We start from the raw sequence: 17,629 nt of genomic DNA, 5'->3' as shown, positions 1-17,629 counted from the left end.
ATCCATCTTGAGCAAATACTGATATGTTAACTGTTTCCGTTTTATCTTCTCCCTCTTCCTCTTCCTTCAGGTGGGTGGGATGCGAATACAAATCCCATATATCATCTTACTCAAGTAGTCCAGTGTGTATATCTAAGAGATAAGATACTTTAAAAAATATATTGTCACATTACCATGCCCAGCAACTAACAATAATTCTTAATTTTATTGAATATTCAGTCCACGTTCAATTGTCCCTAATTATGTAAAAATGTCTTTTTTACAGTTTGTGCAAATGAAAATCTAAATATGGTCTGGGCCAGGCGCTGTGGCTCACACCTGTAATACTAGCACTTTGGGAGGCTGAGGCGGGCGGATCACTTGAGGCCAGGAGTTCGAGACCAGCCTGGCCAACACGGTGAAACCCTGTCTCTACTAAAAATAAAAAAATTAGCCGGGCATGGTGGCACACGCCTGTAATCCCAGCTACTCGGGAGGCTGAGGCAGGAGAAATGCTTGAACCCAGGAGACAAAGGTTGCAGTGAGCCAAGATCATGCCACTGCATTCCAGCCTGGGCAACAGAGTAAGACTCTGTCTCAGGTCTGCACATTGCATTTGAATAATGTGTCTCTTAAGTCTTTTTACTTACTTATTTTGGTGCCAGGTATTGAAGAAACTAGGTCATTAGGCTTATAGAATTTCCCACAGTCTGGATTTGGCTGTTGTATCTTAGTGATGCAGTTTTATCTGTTCCTCCATCCTCTTTAGATAATTAAATCTAGAGGCTTGGTAATTTTCTTGTTCAGAATTTTTAGCAAGAATACCTATTGGGTGATTCTCTGTACTTCCTGTTGCATCTTATCAGGAGGCAGGAGTGACCCATTATAGTACATTGTAATATATGATAGGCTGGTCCTTGACTTTTAGGATCTCTGTTCTGGTATCTCTCTCTTTTAAAAATGATCACTTATAGTTTCTGTACATTTGTTTTTTCACCTGTATTCTCTCATATTCTCTTCATTAATAAAAGATTAACAGATAAAACTCCATTTTATAGATTAATTATAGGCTATGGAAAATTGTTGTTTATCTAATGCCATAGACTTTTAAGTTTCATAGCCCCAAAATTGGTAAATTGTCGAGTACTACAGTTCTTTGGAGTGTTTTGGATCATGTGTAACTTTGAAAATGTAATGGAAGTTGTAGACCCACTCACTGGAAAATATGCTTGAAAGCTCCTACAAAATTTGGCAATTTCATTTCAGTAGGTTTAAAGACACCCTCTGCTGTCTCCACTCATCCATGAACTTCAGTTAAAGACCTCCTACTTTGGCTTATTCTTTAATTCTTATTCTTTCCTCCTACGATGGCTTATTCTTCTTACTTCTATCTCCTGGCTATCCAAGATGGGTGTGTGTGTTTCTCTGTTTCTGGACTTTTTGTATATACAGTGATTGGATGTCACTCTACTTCTCTGCCATACTGCTGTAATGGTAGGTTTTTTTGGTGGGGGTGGAGGCATAGTCTCGCTCTGTCGGCCAGGCTGTAGTGCAGTGGCACGATCTCGGCTCACTGCAACCTGTGTGTCTCCCGGGCTCAAGCAATTCTCCTGCCTCAGCCTCCCAAGTAGCTGGGATTACAGGCATGTGTGACCACTCCCGGCTAATTTTTGTATTTTTAGTAGAGACGGGGTTTCACCATGTTGGCCAGGCTGGTCTAGAACTCCTGACTTCAGGTAATCCACCCACCTCTCACCTCCCAAAGTGCTGGGATTACAGGCACGAGCCACTGCACCTGGCCATAATGGTAGTTTTTTGTTTTGCTTTGTTTTGTTTTGTTTTGTTTTTTGAGACGGAGTCTCGTTCTGTCAACCACATTGGAGTGCAGTGGTGTGATCTCGGCTAACTACAACCTCTGCCTCCTGGATTCAAGCAATTCTCTGCTTCAGCCTCTGGAGTAGCTGGGATTACAGGTGCCTGCCACCATGCCCGGCTAATTTGTGTATTTTTAGTAGAAACAGGGTTTCACCATTTTGGTTAGGCTGGTCTTGAACTCCTGACCTCATGATCCAGCTGCCTCGGCCTCCCAAAGTGCTAGTGCTGGGATTACAGTCATGAGCCACAGTGCCTGGCCTTTTGTTTGTTTGTGTTTTTTGTTTTGAGACAGAATTTTGCTGTTGTTGCCCAGGCTGGAGTACAATGGCGCGATCTCGGCTCATTGCAACCTCCACCTCCCAGATGCAAGCGATTCTCCTGTCAAAGCCTCCCAAGTAGCTCGGATTACAGGCATGCGCCTGGCTAATTTTTTTGTATTTAGTGGAGACGGGGTTCACCATGTTAATCAGGCTGGTCGCAAACCCCTGACCTCAGGTGATCCACCTGCCTCAGCCTCCCAAAATGCTGGGATTACAGGCATGCGCCATCACGCCTAGCCTTGGTAGTATTTTTTTTTTTTTAATCAAAAGCAGTACGGTTGAGATGAGAATTTTCTTTGAAAATTAATATCCCTGACATAAATGTTTTTCAGATGTTTATACATCATGAGGAACATCCTTTTGTTTGTATTCAAAGGATTCATTTGAACTGATTCACCTATCAGTTCAAATAATAAATAAAACTGTATCATATAGCTTGGTATCTAGCCTGTAGTACAGCTTGGTCAAATTAAGTGCCTGATCATTTAGTTTGGTTTAGTTGATGCACCTGCATGTTTCCAAATTTTTATGTTGAGGTGGTGTTATCGCATAGATCATCTGACTTCTCATTTTTTGTATTTTTCTTCCCAGCAATCTGCAGAGCGCTGTGTAAGCACATTGCTTGATCTAATCCAAACCAAAGTGAATTATGTGGTCCAAGAAGCAATTGTTGTCATCAGGGACATCTTCCGCAAATACCCCAACAAGTATGTCCAAATACCTTTACCCCTCTTTCTCAAATTACTTAGGAAATGTTTAAGGCACTTTGAAATTGCCTAGGTAAGAATTACTCTTTTGAATGTTCCTGGTCATAATAGGATACTTTATCAAAAATCGGAAACATAAAATGGTTAGCACAGGGATTAAAACCTGAGTTTTCACTCTGCTTTCTTTCTTTAGGAAGAATTGAAGCTCTGCCTGAATATGCATTGTCTATTGGCATATATTAAAGTTAACCAGATTCTTTGATGGCAAAGTTACTGTTAAATAGGATATCTATATATTCTAGGTTGTTCAGGCATAATCTCAGTTTATACCTGTTATCCAGACATAATTAATGATTGTGCACCTTTTCTTCTCAGAAATGTATAAGTTTGGATGATATATCGTATAGCACCCTACCATAAAAGCCAGGAAGGGAACAGCTGTGCTATTTACTTTGCATGTTACCTGCTACATTGTGGAGAATTACAGAACATGTAACATTATCAGTCTCATGCCTTTTCTGAAGTATTGTAGTTATTCTCATACAGATATATTAAAAAAAAACTGCATTTTTACTTCACAAGTTTTTCAGATTGAGGGCCTCTTAGTATATGAAGCAAAAATACTTTTTTAGATTTGATTTTTGAAAACAAGTAATTAAGGAATCTGAAAATGAAATAAAAGCAGGTTTTATAAGCATCTTAAATCTCATTTTGCCTTACACTCATAGAGCTTCTGATTGTCTTTTTTGAGACGGAGTCTCACTCTGTTGCCCAGGTGAGTGCAGTGGTGCGATCGCAGCTCACTGCAACCTCTGCCTCCCGGGTTCAAGTGATTCTCCTGCCTCAGCTTCCCAAGTAGCTATGATTACAGGTGCATGCCACCATGTCTGGCTAATTTTTGTATTTTTAGTAGAGACGGGGTTTCACTAGCCAGGCCAGTCTCGAACTCCTGACCTCAGGTGATCCATCCACCTCAGCCTCCCAAAGTGCTGGGATTACAGGCATGAGCCACGATGCCCGGCCCACTTCTGATCGTCTTTAAAGATAGTGTTAAATGAAGCAGCTTGTAGTAAATTAGCTTAGTGGTGGGCTCAAGAATTAGTAGATATATTTTGGCAAGGTAGTGGTTTATTAAGCATTGTGCATATTTTTAAAATTTTAGAAATAGTTATTTTGGAGAGAGAACCACATACTTTTACTACTCTCCCAATAAAGAAGAGGGTCGGTTTCTAAATTTTTTTTTTTTTTTTTGAGACAGTCTCACTCTGTTGCCCAGGCTGGAGTACAGTAGCGTGATCTCAGCTCACTGCAACCTCTGCCTCCCGGGTTCAAACATTCTCCTGCCTCAATCTCCCGAGTAGCTGGGATTACAGGTGCCTGCCACCACACCCGGCTAATTTTTGTATCTTTAGTAGAGACAGGGTTTCACTGTGTTGGCCAGGCTGGTCTCGAACTTCTGACCTCAAGTGATCCCCCCCACCTCGGCCTCCCAAAGTGCTAGGATTATGGGCATGAGCCACTGTGCCCAGCCTAAACTTTTTTTAATTAACTTTTTTGTTTGTTTGTTTTCAGACAGGATCTCACTGTGTTGCCCAGGCTGGACACATACTCCTGGGCTTAAGTGATCCTCTTGCCTCAGCCTCTCCAGTAGCTAGGACTACAGGCCTGTGCCACTGTGCCCGACATTTAAACTTATTAAGGGTGAAGATGTGTATCTGAATGTGATTGTTAGAGAAATGTATCCATTTCTGGTTTATGGTTAATAAAGAGTTAGGACGGTTTACGTTTAAGAAAGCAATCAAGAGCCTGGTTTAATCAGTAAAAGTAGGCAGATACTTAGTTAAGTGTGCTATTTAGTTGTCCACATCTAATTTATTATACAGGGTCATTCTAATCGTTAAAACTACATTAGCCAAGGAGATGGATTCAACATGGTAAGCCTGAGAGAGCTGTAGATATGTAAAAATAAATATTTTAATTACTTCTTTCTTTGGAGAAATAAGTCAGTGCAGGTACCTTTAGAAGAACTAACATAAAGAAAGATCTCTTTGGGGCCAGGCGCGGTGGCTCACGCCTGTAATCCCAGCACTTTGGGAGGCAGAGGTGGGCGGATCACGAGGTCAGGAGATGGAGACCATCCTGGCTAACATGGAGAAACCCTGTCTCTACTAAAAATATAAAAAAAATTAGCCAGGCGTGGTGGCGGGCACCTGTAGTCCCAGCTACTTGGGAGGCTGAGGCAGGAGAATGGCATGAACCCGGGAGGCGGAGCTTGCAGTGAGCCAGGATCGCGCCACTGCACTCCAGCCTGGGTGACAGAGCAACACTCTGTCTCGAAAAAAAAAAAAAAAGCAAGCTCTCTTCTATAAAAAGGAGAGATAAGTGGATTAAGGGACAGATTTACCATTTCTTCTCTGGACACTGTTGTTGTCTAACTTCATTTGCCTAAAAATAAAGTGGAATTTCTGTTCCTCTCTACCATGAAGGCAAAATGGAACAATAGGAAAATTTTCTAATGTACTTATATGAAAGATTGTTACAAATACAAGGTAGTCGTATTATCTTACACCACAGGTTAATTTTTCCTTGTAAAAATGGCAGTGTGGCTCGCACCTGTAATTTCATCACTTTGGGAGACCAAGGTGAGAGGATCACTTGAGGCCACAAGTTTGAGACAGCCTGTCAACATAGCAAGACCCCCATCTCTACAAAAAAATTTTTTAAATTTAGCTGAGTGCGGTGGCACTCAATTGTAGTCCTAGCTACTTAGGAGACTGAGGAGGGAGGATCGCTTGAGCCCAGGACTTTGAGGTTACAGTGAGCTATGATCGTGCCAATGCACTCTAGCCTGGGTGACAAGAGTGAGACCCTGTCTCCCTGTCTCAAAAAACAAAACAAAAGAACATCTGATGAATTTTTATGAAGGTTTTAAGGTCTAGGTCTTAAAAAATAATTGAAGGGAAATTTAAGTCATTAAAATCTTCTGACTTAAAACCTATTCGTTCTCTTGACTAAAAGCTTTTACAGTTTGGTGGTTTGGTTTAGGGTCCCTTGTTTGTGGTTTTGCCTTTAGCCTTCACTGTTAAATATAGTTCTTAGCTTTGCCCTCAATAACCATAGGTCATTTTTTTTCATCAGGTATGAAAGTATCATTGCCACTCTGTGTGAGAACTTAGACTCACTGGATGAGCCAGATGCTCGAGCAGCTATGATTTGGATTGTGGGAGAATATGCTGAAAGAATTGACAATGCAGATGAGTTACTAGAAAGCTTCCTGGAGGGTTTTCACGATGAAAGCACCCAGGTAAGTTCTTGTCTCTTGTCTATCCTAGTAGTTTTAGATGTCTTTGGGGAGATTTCAGAGAAAGCAAAGGTTATAGGCAGTTTCTTCTGTGTCTGTATTTACATATAGTATGTTCATTTTTCTCCCAACAGGGATGTCTCTTCTCAGTTTTACTGATTTTTTGTTTTTGTTTTCGAGACAGAGTCTCGCTTTGTTGTCCAGGCTGGAGTGCAGTGGCAGGATCTTGGCTCACTTCAACCTTTGCCTCCTGGGTTCAAGCGATTCTCCTGCTTCAGCCTCCCAAGTAGCTGGGATTATAGGTGTGCACCACCACACCCGGCTAATTTTTATATTTTTAGTGGAGACAGGGTTTCACCATGTTGGCCAGGCTGGTCTTGAACTCCTGAACTTAGGTGATCCACCCGCCTCGGCCTCCCAAAGTGCTGGGATTACGGGCATGAGCCACTGTGCCTGGCCAGTTTTACTGATTTTTTTTTTTTTTTTTTTGAGACAGTTTCACTCTTGTTGCCAAGGCTGGAGTGTAGTGGCAGGATCGTGGCTCACTGCAACCTCTGCCTCCTAGGTTCAGGCGATTCTCCCACCTCAGCCTCTCGAGTAGCTGGGATTACAGGCATTCACCATCACTCCCAACTAATTTTTTGTATTTTTAGTAGAGACAGGGTTTCACCATGTTGGCCAGGCTGGTCTCGAACTCCTGACCTTAGGTGATCCACCTGCCTCGGCTTCCCAAAGTGCTGGGATCACAGGTGTGAGCCACCTTGCCTGGCCAGTTTTACTGATTTCTAATGTTAAAAACCTACATAACTCAGACCAGTAGTTCTCAAACTTCAGTGAGCATTATTAACACCTGGGGGGCATTTTTAAAGCACATGTTGCTGGGCTTCACCCCGAGAGTATCTGACTCAGTAGGTCTGAGACGTGCCTAAGTATTTGCATGTCTTACAAGGTTCAGGGTGATGCTGCTGCTGGCAATCCGGAACCACACTTTGACAACCACTGGCTTAGAGCAGTAGTTACCACTACTTTTTTATTTTCTGTCACCTAAGAATGACTACACATTTCTGTTAGTAATGGCTGTGGCTCATTACAGCAGGGATTTTCGCTAGAGGCTGTGGTGAGGTTTGAAAAGATTATCTTTGGATGAAAATTCTGAGACTGCTTCTCACTTTCCCCTACCAAAATTAGAGCCACGGGACCAGGAAGCCAATAAATTATTAAGCCCTTTTTTCTTGGCATTTGTACTCAAAGCAAATAGAAAATCATGTATGTAATCTACTATAGCAATTTTAATAGACCTAATTCAAGGAGTATGTACAAGTCAATAGCTTTGTGGTTTAGCAGCCAACTCCTAATAGGCTGTAATCTGACATAATTCTACTGTCTTGGCTCTTGCCCCAGTATGACAGATGATTCCATAATTCCCCCCAAATTGTAGCTTTTGGTAGAAGTAAATAATGAAAGACTTGCTTAGGAGCCAATTTTATCACCATCAGTATGTTAACATATACTTTAAGAAATACAAGCCAGGCTCAGTTACTCATGCCTGTAATCCCAGCACTTTGGAAGGCTGATGCGGGAGAATCGCTTCAAGCCAGGGGTATGAGACCAGCCCTGGCAACATTGCAAGACTACAACTCTACAAACAATAAAAAAATTTTAAAAATTAGTTGTAGTGGCTTGCACCTGTAGTCCCAGCTACTTGGGAAGCTGAGGCAGGAGGATTGCTTGAGTCCAGGAGTTTGAGGCTACAATGAGCTATGGATGTGCAGCCTGGGCAATAGAGGGAGACCTTGTCTCAAAATGATAATAGTAATAAACACAGGTAACTATCTGGCTTAGAAACAGGCAATATTTTGTGCCAAAAATGCATTTCGAGGTTAAAAGGGTAGAGTTTTCGGTTGAATACCTTTGTATTTCCCACGAATACTTTTGACTGCTATTGTTGATATTGATTGAGTTTCAGCCTTTTGTCTCTTAACCAAAATCAGAAAGGCTCCATAGTAATTCATAGTTGGGGAAACACCACTTTGGAGATGATGGCAGGGAATAATGCCAGTGCCATTCTTTCACTCTATCACAAATTATGTCTGTTTAGGTGCAGCTCACTCTGCTTACTGCCATAGTGAAGCTGTTTCTCAAGAAACCATCAGAAACACAGGAGCTAGTCCAGCAGGTCTTGAGTTTGGCAACACAGGTAAGAAATCTGGAAAAAGCAAGATGTTGATTTGTCTTGTTTCAAATTGTAGGAAATTATGAAACTCTTCCTAGGGGATTCATTTGGGGAAGCTTTATTTGAAGGAAGTATGGCCTTTAGATCCTGTTAAAATATTAAAACCATGCCTTTTTACGTGTTCAACTGAATTGTAGCTAATTCTATGGCTTTTAAATGAGTTGACTGATTCCAGTTTTCATAATTCATGAAAATTGAACCTAGACTCTTAGTTTAGTGAAGGACATACTTAGATGAAAATGACGTGATCTGATAGTACCTGCTTCACTGTGACTTCATTTCAGCTTTCAAATGAAAGTACCATGTGGAGATAATAGATGCCTCAGCAAAGTTTCATGCATTGTTCTACCTTCCAGAGTAGTTGCCTTTCTCACAGAAATTAAGTGTTTATGCTGCTTCCTTGTATTATTTGATATATTTGGATCTCCTTGGAATTATTTGTTTTTTTAGGTCAAAGAAAAGAAGTTTAGATGGATTCAGATCTCAGGAAAGTGGCAGCTGGCTTTAAATATCAGGTCATTATATTAGATCCACAGAAATCAAAATAATTAGGTTTTCTAGTGTAACTAGTATAATGATCATCAGTCCATTGATGATTTAGTAATGTTCATAAATGGATTTGCTAACAGGCCGGCTTTTTAGCAGGCTGTCAGAGTTGCGATATGTGTCTGCAAATGGAATATGATTCAGATATCCAGTTTACCATTTTTCTGTCTTTGTCATCCCTTTATACTGGTGTGTAATCAAAATTTAAAACCCTTTCACAGTACTTTGCCTAGTTCTGAGCCATAATTTTTCCTGTTATTACAACTTAAAAAAATTTGTTTGTATGAGCTTTTTGAAGTATTTTAAAAACTTTCTTAAGCATCTTCCTCTGCCTGAAGCAAAGCAATTATAAACATCAGTGGTTAATATTATCTGTATTGAATTGAGCATTCTAATTTCCTGGATCCCATTTGCATCTCTAAGATGAATTCAAAACAATTTCTTTATTCCTCCCACACCCCCCACAGCCAATTTTTTTTTTTTTTTTTTGTACTCTCTTTCATGTTTTAATTTTAAACTCCTAAGTCAGGAGTGTCCAGTCTTTTGGCTTCCCTGGGCCACATTGGGAGGAGAATTGAGAATTGTCTTGGGCCACACATAAAATACACTCACAATAGCTGATGAGCTAAAAAAAAAAATCGCAAAAGAATCTCATAATGTTTTAAGAAGGTTTACGAATTTGTATTGAGTCACATGTGGCCTCAGGTTGGACAAGCTTGCTGTAAGTGGTCACATAGAATGACATTATTAGAGCAGCTCACATTCTGTCAAAACAATTTCTAAAGAGAATTTTGGCCTTTCTTCCTCTCTGCTTACTGTAAATATTCAAGCAAGTATGTTTAGTAGTTTCCTCTGTTTTCACAAGTTCTTAACCTTATCATCATTGTCTGTTAAGGCCTATGTGATTGTATTTAACAGGCACCATAGGAGAGCTGTATTACGAATTCTGGCCAGACTTCAAACTCAGTCTCATTACCTCTTAAGTATTTATCAAAATTTGACTGAGATAAAGTATTTAGGAAGGATTGCTTAAAGGATACACGGTAGTGCTGTTCTTACAGATAGTCTGAAATTCACCTCTGAATCAAGCATTATTAATAGACATCTGGATACCTGGACTGCATTGTTTTTGACCCCTAATAAAATTGCTTTTGCTAAATTATGCTGATACTAAAATACTATCAGTCTGTAGTAATAACAGTCGTCATGGGAAACTACCCTATTTGGATCTGTTGTTAGCTTGTTATCAGAGTCATTACTTACTTCATTATGTTTTCTTCTTTATGAAGCCCCATCAAATTTCTAACAAGTTTTGGATTTTTCTGTGTATCAGTGTAGCATGCCTGATCAGCTTTCTTTTCCATATTGGTTGTTTGAAACCTTAGAATCACATTTAACAATCTCCCATGGAAACTATGTAGGCCATTGTGGCATGCAGTTTCCTGACTCTGGTTTTAATTAACGCTCTTTAGCCTTAGATGCATTTTTCATAAGCTTCCTAGAACAGGACAGGCTAGAAACTCACTTAATCCTAGTAAGGGTTAGTAAACGATTTCTGTTTTATAGATGAGGAAACTCAGAGAGGCCTAATTATTATGGGGCAGAACTAGGACTCAGACTCAGATAGTCTGGCTCTAGGTCTTGTCCATGGTCTTGTCCACTGTGCTATGCTTCCTCTCTAGTCTGAAGGTTAAGAATGACTTGGAGAATACCTATTCCCTGCCTGAAGCAATATTGAGCATAAACCCATATGTATATGTGTGTTTGCTAGTTTTAAGGTCTTTGTGGATGATTATTTCATACTATAAATAATAAGCAACTTCTCGAGGCTTGCCTTTTTTCAAGACTGAGTCTAGCTCTGTCACCCAGGCTGGAGTGCAGTGGCGTGATCTCGGCTCACTGCAACCTCCACCTCCCGGGTTCAAACAATTCTCCTACCTCAGCTTCCTGAGTAGCTGGGATTACAGGTGCATGCCACCATGCCCAGCTAATTTTTTTTTTTTTCCAGTAGAGATGAGGGTTCACCATGTTGGCCAGGCTGGTCTTGAACTCCTGACCTAATGTGATCCTCCTGCCTTGGTCTCCCAAAGCACTGGGATTACAGGTGTGAGCCACAGAGCCCGGCTGAGGCTTGCTTTTTCTGTCCAATTAATTAATGAAGTCTGAGAAGTTATCATAAAACAGTAAGTATGCTGCTGGGTGCTGTGGCTCATACCTGCAATTCCAGCACTTTGGGAGACCAAGGCGGGCGGATCACTTGAACTCAGGAATTCGACCAGCCTGTGCAACATGGCAAAATCCCATCTCTACAAAAAATACAAAAATTAGCGGAGCATAGTGGCACACGCCTGTAATCCCAGCTACTTGGGAGGTTGAGGTGGGAGGATCGCTTGAGCCCAGGAGGCAGAGGTTGCAGTGAGCTGAGATCATGCCACTGCACTCCAGGCTGGGTAATACAGCAAGACTCTGTCTCGGAAAAAAAGAAGAAAGAAAAAAAGAATAAGTATGCCTATGTAAGTCTTTTTACCTGGAAGTTTTCTGTTTTTTCCCCAAGTTTGTGAAATAAGAACCTAGATATTTATGGCTAGTGAGTACCAATTTAAGTTTAGGATGCAATGTGGTCGGCTGAATTGTGTTAACTTAAATTGGGTAGTGAGGTTCTGATGATGCTACTTCCACTGATTCTGGACATGACTGAGCAAATTTCTTTCATACTGCTTTTCTTCTGTCTCTATAGTAGAGTTAATTAATACTGTTCTTTACCTGTGCTGAGAATTAAGTGAAGTATATGTGAAATCTTAGTGCTTTTAAGTAAAATGGGAGTATAATTAAAAATATTATTAGTTAGGGGGAAAAACCCAACCCTTGAATCTGAGGCTTCATTTCAAAAATTTATCTTTTTCTCTTACCTGTTACACAGAAATTCAATACAATATTCACTTCAACTCAGTAAAGAATACAAACAAAGGCCGGGCATGGTGGCTTACGCCTGTAATCCCAGCACTTTGGGAGGCTGAGGCAGGTAGATCATCTGAGGTCAGGAGTTCGAGACCAGCCTGACCAAAATGGAGAAACCCCATCTCTACTAAAAATACAAAATTAGCCGAGCGTGGTGGCATGCGCCTGTAATCCCAACTACTCGGGAGGCTGAGGCAGGAGAATCACTTGAACCCGGGAGGCAGAGGTTGCAGTGAGCCAAGATCGTGCCATTACACTCCAGCCTGGGCAACAAGACCTAGACTCTGTCTCAAAAAACAAAACAAAACAAAACAAAAAAATGTCTAGACGTTAGTAATTATTCTTTGTGATAAATGGAATAGAAGTCTTCATGTTTTTCTGTCTATGAACTAGGGGCCACCATCATCAGAATCATTTGGGCTGCTTGTTAAAAATACTAATTACTAGGCCCTACTTCTGATGTAATGAATCAGAATCTCTGAAGTATGGCCCCTGGGTTCTGCACTTTCAGTGGCATTCCTGGTATGTTAAAATGTTGATGCACATTATAGTTGAAGAATTACTGTTTTAGTGCTGGCCTGGTAAGTATTGTTTTGGGACCTCTTCCCCTGAGGAAAGCCTATGGGTCTAGCACTACAGTAGATCCAAAACCAAATTATCTGAGTCACCAAACATTTAATGGCAACTTAAGATCACAAAAAGGTCCTGTATTTTTATTTATCTCGGTCTTGACGGTCTGAATTACTGTGGCCTCCATGTAAAATGTGAGGCAGTTGGTGAGGACTGGCTTACAGTAGGCCTAACAGGTCATCCCTCAGAACGACAGAGTTTGAGCAGTAGGAGATTCTTCCCTACTCCTGACTTTTCAGCCTTGGGAGATCTGCACTCATTTCTCATAGGGTTGTGTTTTTCAAGTTAGTGTCTATTTAGACTTTGATCCAGTAACTCTATCTCCAGTAGTTTGCCATATTGCAGCATTTTGAATAATCTGTAGAGGAACTCTCAAATTTTTTTCATATATATATATATATATATATGGTTTTTTTTTGTTTTGTTTTTTTTTTTTTGAGATGGAGTCTCACTCTATTACCCAGGCTGGAGTGTGGTGGTGCAATCTCAGCTCACTGCAGCCTCCTCCGCCTCCTGGGTTCAAGTGATTCTCCCTCCTTAGCCTCCCAAGTAGCTGGGATTACAGACATCTGCCACCATGCCTGGCTAATTTTTGTACCTTTTGTAGAGATGGGATTTTGCCGTCTTGGCCAGGCTGGTCTCAAACCCCTGGCCTCAAGTGATCAGCCTACCTTGGCCTCCCAAAGTGCTAGGATTACTGAGCCACCGTGCCTGGCTGAGATTTTTGAATTTTGTGAATCCCTATAGGAATTTTTCTGTTTGGTCATTTGGTTAAATTGTTTACATTACATATGGGAGAAATAATTTGAAGAAAAAGCATTTTATTTTGATGAGTATATTATTAAACTATGTATTATAAAGTTGAATACCTTTAAGATATTACTAGTCCATAAAGACAAACTGAATTTTCTAAGTTAATAAGATAAATGCAGTGTTTAATTGTGTAATAAAAACCATACTTTACAAATTCTAAAGTACATGTGCTTTAAGGACTGCATATATAGGTTAAAATTTAACATTTACGTTATGTATAAAAAAATGTGGGAGAGAGGAGTTGCTTCCCTGACCTGATATTTTGAGAAACTTGTATTCTGCTCTTTTAAAAAAATCAACTTGTTTTTGTTTTATAATGTTCAAGCTTTGTTTTCAAATGAAGATCTAAATGAGGAGGTTTCAGGCTGCTATTTATAAACACTTAGGAGCAAATTAGTCCCTCAGTGCCCCCCCTCCCCACACACACACAAACACACACACACACACACACACACACACAAACAAAATCAACTAAATTAGATATAATTATCACTGTTTCTTTTTTTTAACCCGGGCATTTCAAATACTAGAGACATTTTGATAAGACATTCATATGTATACATATACACATACACACATTTCTATTAGAATAATGCAAGTTATAAATGTAAAGATTATCTTGAGATAAAATTTACTGTTTTAATATTTTATTAATTTGCTGTATTGCAATGTTCTATATGCTTTTCGTCTCTAACCACCAATCCATTATGAGTGCAATTTAAACAATCTGTGACTGAGAAAAACCATTTAAATCTATATAGTCAAAAACATCAGGGTAACTACTGCTATTGAACTGGATGATAAGGGCCTTAAGTGGCTAAATCGTGAATCAATTCATCTGCTCACTTAGAAACTAAAATGGAAGCCCTCAGATTGTCCTGTTTTAAAGAAAATGTTTTTTGTTTGGTTATGAGTTTTTTGGGTTTTGGGGGTTTGTTGTTGTTTTTTTTTTTTTTTTTGAGACAGAGTCTCACTCTGTCACCCAGGCTGGAGTGCAGTGACTTGATCTCAGCTCACTGCAACCTCCACCTCCTGGGTTCAAATGATTCTTCTGCCTCAGCCTCCCAAGTAGCTGGGACTACAGGCATGAGCCACTGTACCCGGTCTGGTTATGAGTTTGAAATATAGAAATTGAAACAGGGACTTATTGTTGCCTTTAATAAGTTGCTGTTGGAACAACTCGTGCATAAATAAATGCCATCATGTAGACATACTTTTGAGGTAGGTACCAGGATATTTATTGCCACTTTATAATGATGACAAAAACAATGAAGAAAACAATAGGCCAGACACGGTGGCTTATGCCTGTAATCCTAGCACTTTGAGAGGCTGAGGTGGGCGGATGACTTAAAGTCAGGAGTTCAAGACCAGCCTGGCCAACATAGAAAAACCCTGTCTCTACTAAAAATACAAAAATTAGCTGGGTGTGGTGGTGCGTACCAATAATCCCAGCTACTTGGGAGACAGAGGCAGGAGAATCACTTGAACCCGAGAGGCAGAGGTTGCAGTGAGCCGAGATTACGCCACTGTACTCCAGCCTGGGTGACAGAGCAAGACTCTGTCTCAAAATACATGCATACATACATGCATACATACATACATACAAATAAAACAATAATAAAGGTAGAAAGGGAAAAATGGGCAACAGTGAAAATGTCCCTCAATAGTGGACTAATAATTAATGGTGCAGTGGGCATTACAGTGGAAAAGTGCAGTCGTATATATCAACATGGAGAGCAACTTCAGAACAGTATATATAATATGAAACTGGTTTTATATGAAATAAGTGTTTGTGTGTGTGTGTGTGTGTTTGTGTGACCCATCTGGACAGATATATACCACATTACTAATCATGGCTATTTGGGGGATTGGGAGTTGAGATGGAGAAGGGTTGGATAATTGGGGGAGATTTTTTTTTTATGTCACACACTTAAAAATTGTGATGTGGTGTGTTTGGTAATAATTTCTTTTTAGCCATGAACACGTATACAATTATTTAAAAACCACCATAGCACAAAACAAGACCACCAAATTCAAGTGTTACTCCTTTTGGAAGCAGTTATGTCCTCTCTTTAGCAGTTTTTGATTATTTAGATAATAGTACCTTTCATACTCTATTGAAATAGTTAATATTATGTGAGCTCCTTAAAGTCAGGCAGTGTATTGTTACCTCTTTATTTCCAGGGCTTAGCCAGTGTCTCAATAGGAGATACTTAATAAATATTTGAATGAAGGAAGAAGGTATGGGTACAATATATGGAAGATATAATATATGTTATTAATAAGCCTGCTAATATTTAAAGCAGTTAAAAAAAATTTTTTTTTTGGGGACGGAGTTTTGCTCTTATTGCCCAGGCGAGAGTGCAGTGAAACAATCTCCGCTCACTGCAACCTCCGCCTCCCGGGTTCGAGTGATTCTCCTACCTCAGCCTCTTGAGTAGCTGGGATTATAGGCATGTGCCACCTTGCCTGGCTAATTTTTTGTATTTGTAGTAGATACGGGGTTTCACTGTGTTAGCCAGGATGGTCCCAATCTCCTGGCCTCAGGTGATCCTCCCGCCTCGGCCTCCCAAAGTGCTGGGATTACAGGCGTAAGCCACCGCGCCCGGCCCTAGTTTAAAAAATTTTTATGTCCTAAGGCCGTCTCAACCAGTTAACTTTTGCCAGATTAAACATTGTTTTTCTATTCTTTATTTCTGTTTGAATTTGAGTCTTAGGATTAACCCATCTTAATTTATAGTTACATCCCTTGAAACATTAGAGATTACGGAATTATGACTATATTAGGACCATGTTGAGTTAACACGTTTGTTTGCTTTTTGAGACAGAGTCTCACTCTGTTGCCCAGTCAGGAGTGCAGCGGTGCAGTCATGGCTCACTGCAGCCTCAACCTCCTGGGCTCAAGTGATCCTCCTCCCTCAGTTTCCTGAGTAGATGGGACTACAGGTACATGCAGCTCTACACCCCACCCTGATAATTTTTTAATTTTTATTATTATTATTATTTTTTGAGACAGAGTTTTACTCTGTTGCCCAGGCTGGAGTGCAGTAGCGTGATCTCGGCTCACTGCAACCTCTGCCTCCTGGGTTCAAGCTATTCTCCTGCCTCAGCCTCCTGAGTAGCTAGGATTACAGGCACACGCCACCAAGCCCAGCTAATTTTTGTATTTTTAGTAGAGGTGGGGCTTCGCTATGTTGGCCAGGCTGGTCTCAAACCCTGATCTCAAGCGATCCATCCCCCTTGGCCTCCCAAAGTGCTGGGATTACAGGCATGAGCCACTGCGCCTGGCTGGCCCTGATGATTTTTTATATTTTTTGTAGAGGCAAGGTTTTGCCACGTTGCCCAGGCTGATCTCAAACTCTTGGGTCCAAGTGATCCGCCTGTTTCAGCCTCACAAAGTGTTAGGATTACAGGCATGAGCTACGAGCTACCACATCCAGCCTGAAGTATCTTCTTAATACCCAGTCTGCATAAATCACTACAACATTGGTTGATGATAAATCCAGCAGTTTGGGTTTCTGTATGGAGAAGAGTTTCATCTCCACCTCCTTGCCTTTGCCTTTTCTTTAGGATTCTGATAATCCTGACCTTCGAGACCGGGGCTATATTTATTGGCGCCTTCTCTCAACTGACCCTGTTACAGCTAAAGAAGTAGTCTTGTCTGAGAAGCCACTGATCTCTGAGGAGACGGACCTTATTGAGCCAACTCTGCTGGATGAGCTAATCTGCCACATTGGTTCTTTGGCCTCTGTGTATCATAAGCCTCCCAATGCTTTTGTGGAAGGAAGTCATGGAATTCATCGTAAACACTTGCCAATTCATCATGGGAGGTAAGAAGGTGTGAACTGTCTCTGAGTGAGAAATGACTCTGTTTAGACAGAGTTGCTCTTCTTTATGCTTTTATAGTCTGGAAAAGAACTGCTGTACGTTTTTAGACACCTACTACTATACAACCCCAGGGAGCTCCATCTGAATACCAGTGACCACGCATAAAATGGGTGAAAGACTCCTCTGTGTTCCAATCTAGGAGTACATTATGGCTTTAGAAAATTGTGGTGAAGACCTTCTAAATTGATAAAGTCTGAAAGTTGCTTAAGTCTGCAGTAAGAAGAGACTAGAAATAACCCCATAGTTGAAAACTTGGAAAAAAGCCTGTGTATACATTTAGCCATCTTGATCCATTACTGTAGCTTTTGTTGAGCCTTCTGGATAGTTAGCAGGTATAACTTATGCTGTAAAGCTGTTAATGAAATAATATTTCAGTATT

General features: G+C 40.5%; 1 protein-coding gene across 6 annotated transcripts in view; it reads left to right on the top strand.

The window, feature by feature from the left end:
- The window catches only part of AP2B1 (adaptor related protein complex 2 subunit beta 1), a 141,365-nt gene that overhangs the window by 48,366 nt on the left and 75,370 nt on the right, over positions 1–17,629 (top strand). For all 6 annotated transcript variants that reach the window (XM_008971262.5, XM_008971260.5, XM_055102052.2 and 3 more), the window contains exons 10-13: positions 2,766–2,881; positions 6,020–6,185; positions 8,281–8,379; positions 16,933–17,192. In XM_008971262.5, coding sequence (XP_008969510.1) covers positions 2,766–2,881; positions 6,020–6,185; positions 8,281–8,379; positions 16,933–17,192 — 641 coding nt within the window. The remainder of the gene's footprint in view (positions 1–2,765; positions 2,882–6,019; positions 6,186–8,280; positions 8,380–16,932; positions 17,193–17,629) is intronic.

This window comes from Pan paniscus, chromosome 19, assembly GCF_029289425.2.
Source record: "Pan paniscus chromosome 19, NHGRI_mPanPan1-v2.0_pri, whole genome shotgun sequence".
NCBI lineage: Eukaryota > Metazoa > Chordata > Mammalia > Primates > Hominidae > Pan > Pan paniscus.
Note: the sequence above shows the minus strand (reverse complement) of the source record. Positions and strands in the feature narration are given on the sequence as shown.